At 34.6% G+C, this 5,493-nt stretch overlaps 1 protein-coding gene across 3 annotated transcripts; it reads right to left on the minus strand.

Moving 5' to 3' along the window:
* Positions 1-950: 950 nt before the first annotated feature.
* LOC118047970 (U-box domain-containing protein 34) lies at positions 951-5,048 on the minus strand. 3 transcript variants are annotated; one of them, XM_073410171.1, is made up of 10 exons: positions 4,796-5,048; positions 4,566-4,699; positions 4,382-4,497; positions 3,939-4,060; positions 3,650-3,780; positions 3,446-3,535; positions 2,845-3,095; positions 2,667-2,766; positions 1,465-2,214; positions 951-1,371 (listed from the first exon to the last, which is right to left on the minus strand). In XM_073410171.1, the coding sequence occupies exons 1-10, from the start codon at positions 4,950-4,952 to the stop codon at positions 1,177-1,179; spliced, it is 2,046 nt and encodes a 681-aa protein (XP_073266272.1). In that variant the 5' UTR covers positions 4,953-5,048; the 3' UTR covers positions 951-1,176. The 3 variants fall into 3 exon arrangements, with proteins under 3 accessions (XP_073266272.1, XP_034913339.1, XP_034913340.1); XM_035057448.2 differs by having other exon boundaries at positions 2,667-3,095; XM_035057449.2 differs by lacking the exon at positions 4,566-4,699 and having other exon boundaries at positions 2,667-3,095; positions 4,796-4,931.
* Between the last annotated feature and the right edge of the window lie 445 nt (positions 5,049-5,493).

A 5,493-nucleotide genomic window follows, 5' to 3' on the forward strand; every position in this document is an offset into this window, starting at 1 on the left:
ACTATTTTTCATTTTTTACCCATTTATTTTGGGGGTTGAACTTTTAAATCATAAATTTTAATTTTTTTACATTTTAGTCCCTGGAATTTAAAAGCAGAAAGAAAGTCATCAAAAAACGAGATATGAGAGAGGAAGTGATCAGTTGCAACATTCCAACGATAAAAAAAAAGTTGATTTTAATATCGATGGTTTTCCTCTTTAATGAGAAAAGAGTCGTTGAGGTGTTTTTGAGCTTCCATCTCACCAAAAAAGTCAGGTTGGGGTTAAGAAAAAACAATTGGGCTTAATTTTATGTTTTTGAACTAATTTAAAGGTGTTTTAGAATTGAAAATTAGTTTATTAAGCCTCTTATGGTGTTTATTTAGTGTTTTTTATATGAAAATATATTAAAAATAGTTTTTTAGGTCTTAAAACTCTGGCTTGACATTCTAGTCACTTATCTTATGGACAAAAATAGAACTAGTAAGTAATGTGTTATCTATTTTATTTAAAAATAAATAAATAAAAGAAAGACTTGTTGTTTGTCATTTAACATCAAAAAATAATAATTAAAAAAGATATGTCGTTTACGCTCAGCCTTGCAGGCCCACACATGCAAAGCCTTTTTTTTATTGGAATAGGCACGCAAGTCCAGTCTTTTAGGTCTAAGCACCTAGACTTTTTCTATGTTTTTTGTTTTATATTTTTATTAAATGCACTATAGATAAACTACTAGTTTAATTTAGTTAAATATATGATTCCTAAATTATTTAATTAAATATATGATTCATGCTTTATTTAATTAAACATATGGATCAACTTTTTAATTTATAATTATATTTTTTATATATATTAAAATGACTGCACATTTATCTTTTTGCTCAAAATAACTTTTGATCCAACCTATGATGAATAACGAGTCAAATAACTAGCTATTTTAATAATATAGACCCTTCAGCGCGCAAAAAAAATAAAAATAAAAAAGAATCCTGAAATTTTTCGTCTATAAGAATTTTGGTCGAATTTTCTGATCCATCGAAGCACAAGTAATTTTTCCTTCAACCTGCTATCGACAATAACTACATCTAATTCAGCTGCACAATTTTGTTGTTATTTCAACATGATGGAAAGCAAAGCAACAGGGGAAGCTTTGACATCTTGTAGTTTTTGTTGTGTAAACATATAATTCAACTATCTTTAGGGCACTTTCATAATCGCACGTGATCTCCACTCCTGTATGGCTGAACGTAATGTGTGGTTTGGAGTTAAGATAGAATGCTGGAACGTCAGCTTTGTCACAGGTGATATATTGTGTCTATCAAGCCAAGCCTTGATTGCTCTGTGCTCATACGTGAAACCATCAGCAGCAATGTATGGATCATCCATTAAGTCCTGCATTAAGCAAGATCCGTTCACGAAGAGAAACAAATGAGACCCATACTATTATAGAACACTTTTCATAATTGAATGTGTATGACCTCTTACCTGAAGAATTGGACAGAAGTAGTGGCTTGGTGCATAAATATTGCCTCTTCCCACCTCAACACTAGCAGCTGCAACATCAACAAGTCTTCTGAGAACCGGCAGAACTTCTGCATCAAGATCTGGTCTGTCCCGGCACATGAGGCTAGAGCACTTCAGCGCAATTTTTGCCAGTTCCTCTGTCTCACCAAGTGGCCAATCTTTAACTGACTTATCTAAAATGTCAGTAAATGAGCCATTCATGATAGCATTTTCAACAGTTAATATAAGTCCACTGGGAGGGCGAGCTGTTAACACTTGGAGAACTGTAACTCCAAATGCATATAAATCCGATTTGGGTCGGACAGTCCCAGTTCTCTGATACTCAGGATCCATGTAGTTGAGAGTACCGGCAAGAATAGAATCTCGGTACTCCGTCATGTTGTCTGGCACAACATCTGAAATGAGTTTAGCCAGCCCAACATCTCCAATTTTGCTCACATAATTTCTGTCTAACAAGATATTACCCGGTTTAAGATCCCTATGGACAATAGGATCTGGCTTTGAGCTGTGCAAGAATGCAAGCCCACAAGCTACTTCAAAAACTATACGGAACCGAACAAACCATGGAAGAGATTGTTTTCCATTTCGGCGGAAAATACTCTCCTCCAGGCTTCCATTTTCCAAGTATTCATAGACCAGGCAACCATTATCAGGGCAGGCTCCAACTAGCAGAACTAGGTGTGGGTGGTGCAACTGCGTTAGAATTTCAACCTACAAAGAGCCAGTGGAAAACAATGTTTATGCCATGATTGCAGCAACAATTTGAGACCTGGTGAAATATTCACCACCATCAATAATTCACATTTTGGCATTTGATTGGAAGTGCCATGCCCAATGAAAGCAAAGACACCTAAGGATGTCTTCCCCTCCAAAATTGAAAGGGGAAAATCTTTGAAAGTTCATCTAATATGGTATTCATGATAAATTCATAAACGAAGTCTTTGTATAGGACCAAAATTATACAAAAATTTGGGATTGTGAGCAAAGTGAAAATTTTGAATTCCTGTGCAAGTTCCAGAACAAATCTATAAAAGCAGTTATTCTTCAAAATGAATATTTTCCATTTCTGCAGCAAAAGCTAGCTACAAAAACTGTAATGGAAGAAGCCAGAAACCAATGGGGAAAACCCATTGAAATTGAAGTCATAAAAACTATAATGTTACCTCTCTCAAGAACTCCTGTTTTTTGTTAACTGCATCAGGACAGAAAACCTTAACAGCTACCGGGGTATGATCAAGAATGCATTTGTAAACTTTTCCATAACTTCCTTCACCAATAACATTGCTGTCAGAGAAGAAACCTGTTGCTAGCTCTATCTCATCCTTAGTGTACCTTTTATACCTTTTGTCATTCGAGAAGACTGCATCTACAATTTTCTGTTTCTCTAAGGACTCATTGAGAGCATTACGCTCTGCTATCTGTCTTCCATTAGCTTCTTTAGCAAGCAAATCTTTTGCTTCCTCAACCTCCTCTATGGCTTGCAAATACCTTGCTTTCTCTTCAGCAGCAATTCTCTTCAAAGTTTCTTCTCTTTCTAAGGCAGCATTCACTTTATTTTCCTCCTCAAGGCACTCCAAAGAAAGTAATTGGACCTACAAAAAGAAACATTAACAGAGGTCCTGGAGATAAAGCTATAACTTCCTTTCAGAAGCCATTCCTCGCATTTTTCCTCCGCCACCACATTTTTATTTAATTAGAAGAATTTGTGAGCATAAAATTCAGAATTCTAAAATTGATGCCATATGTATATTTACATAGAGTTTATTCTTGAATATCATCAAAGAAAAAAAAAATTACAGTGAAAGATTAACTTTCCTTTTCCTTTAATGCTTTTTCATTCAAGTATCATGAAGGGGAAACAAAGAACAAGAAAATCCACCGCACATTAAAAAGTCAGTTATGTAGGAAGAAATATAAAGTTGCATGCAATGATCAGAATAACCTTGTTCTGAGTATGAACAAGCTCTTCACAAGCTCTTTTGTACATCATAATGGTGTTTTGTAATTCTAGCTGTAGCTGTTCTACTTCAGCCTGCACATGATTGCAAAAGAAAAAAATTTCAAAAAAAATGCTCGAACATGAACCTTTTCACTTGGATATATTTCTGCAAAGGAACATGTGACATTAATAAAGAAAGCAAGTCACCTGGTCAGATTCTCTAGAAGCTAGGGAATTGCAGCTTCCCACATCCATAGTCGTAGACAGACCCATGTGCGGATCTAGGTGACTGAGGTTTGTCACTGACGATGATTCAAAGGTTCCTTCAACTTTGGAATCTACCGAAGAAGAATAAGGCTCAGAAATTTGTCTATTTACGTAGCCAGAACTTTTCTTATAATCAGCGAGTAAATGCCAGTGCCTGGAGGTAGTCTCTGGGGGGGAGGGGGGGGCTCAGCAAAAGTACCTAATGACTACAAGCACAGCTGTGACTTACCGATAGAGGCTGAGCTAGTAGCTGATTTTGAGATGATTTTCCGTCTAGATACAACATGAACATCACACGTTTCAGGAGCACACTTTAGCACGGTTGTGGGTACCCCTGGTCCCTTTAGCTTCCTAAGAGAAGGTGATGGGATTAACGGAAGCAGAGGTGACAGATTTGTTTATGATATAATTCAAATCAAACAGTAAAGTCTGGAAAAGAAATTGAAAGTTGACACAAACAGTTATCATATACAAAACACAAGGTCAAGATATATAATAAGGTTCATGAAATAACTAACAACATTTAAAAAAATAAATATGCAGCAGCTAGATGCAATACAAAAACAAGAAAATAAACATACCTCAAAAAGCAATATGAATAGACAAGAAAATAAACATACCTCAAAAAGCAATTTGAATAGATGCAATACAAAAACAAGAAAATAAACATACCTCAAAAGGCAATTTGAAGAACAAGACCCCAATACTAAACTATCAATCCCAGACTCAAGCACGTATCTTAAAAGCCCAGTTGCAGGATTGTCGTCTTCTATCACCATAGTTTCCACCTGGAAAGCATTACTATTTAATACCCAAAAAAAATCAAAAACAGAGAAAAAATCAAAACCCATTTCACCTTCTCCACTCTACTTTTGCATAACTTCTTAAATGGTAAAAAGATATCATCTTCTAATTTCATTTTCATTTCATCTAAGTACAGTGCCACCACATTCTCGTCAAGTTCCTCAATTACTATACCATCTCCTCCACCTGTGATAACATCCAATTCAGTACAGCACAATACAGAACCTCAAGCTTTGATTTTTCTGCAACAAGCAAAGGAAATCATAAGAGATTCATTCTTACATGGACTGGGTATACAAGTGATCCGAGGCATGATGTGGACTAAAGTCAAACGCTTCGCCTTCGCCGATAAATTCTCCGCCGCCCATCGAACAGCCCGTCTGCTTCCTCTTCCTCCAACGCCATCGCTTCCCGTCACGGCGACCGCCACGACCGTCATGGAGAAATATTTTGTGCCTTTTGCATTCAAAGACTGGAGAGTTGACTAGACAACGCCGGGCTTTAATCAGAGTCTTTATTTATCTTTCCTTTTCCTTTCGTGAAACGACAGAACTGAAATAAATATATACCACTTTATTCATTATTATTTTTAAAATTTTTGTTTGAAAATTTTTATTTTTTAAAATTTATTTTTAATATTAAAATATAAAAAAATTATATATAAAAAAATTGAAATTGAAAAAAAAAAATTTAAAAACGTTGTTTTGAACATATATAAATCGTATGTTTGTTTTTATATTTTCATGTTTTACCTGAGGTGTATTTGAATGTTTTGATGTTTAATAAATAAAAATTTTATAATATATAGGTTTAACTGAAATTGAGAGATAAAAGATTAAAATTCCCATATAAAAAAAGAGAGAATCCTTTTTTCCATAAGAGCATATAGAAATTCCATTTGATCTCTCAAGTTTTATTCATTTATTCATATTTTATATATAAAAAAATAATAATTTTGGTGTTTATTTGTTTATTTTTAA

This window comes from Populus alba, chromosome 6 (genome assembly GCF_005239225.2).
Source record: "Populus alba chromosome 6, ASM523922v2, whole genome shotgun sequence".
Classification (NCBI taxonomy): Eukaryota; Viridiplantae; Streptophyta; class Magnoliopsida; order Malpighiales; family Salicaceae; genus Populus; species Populus alba.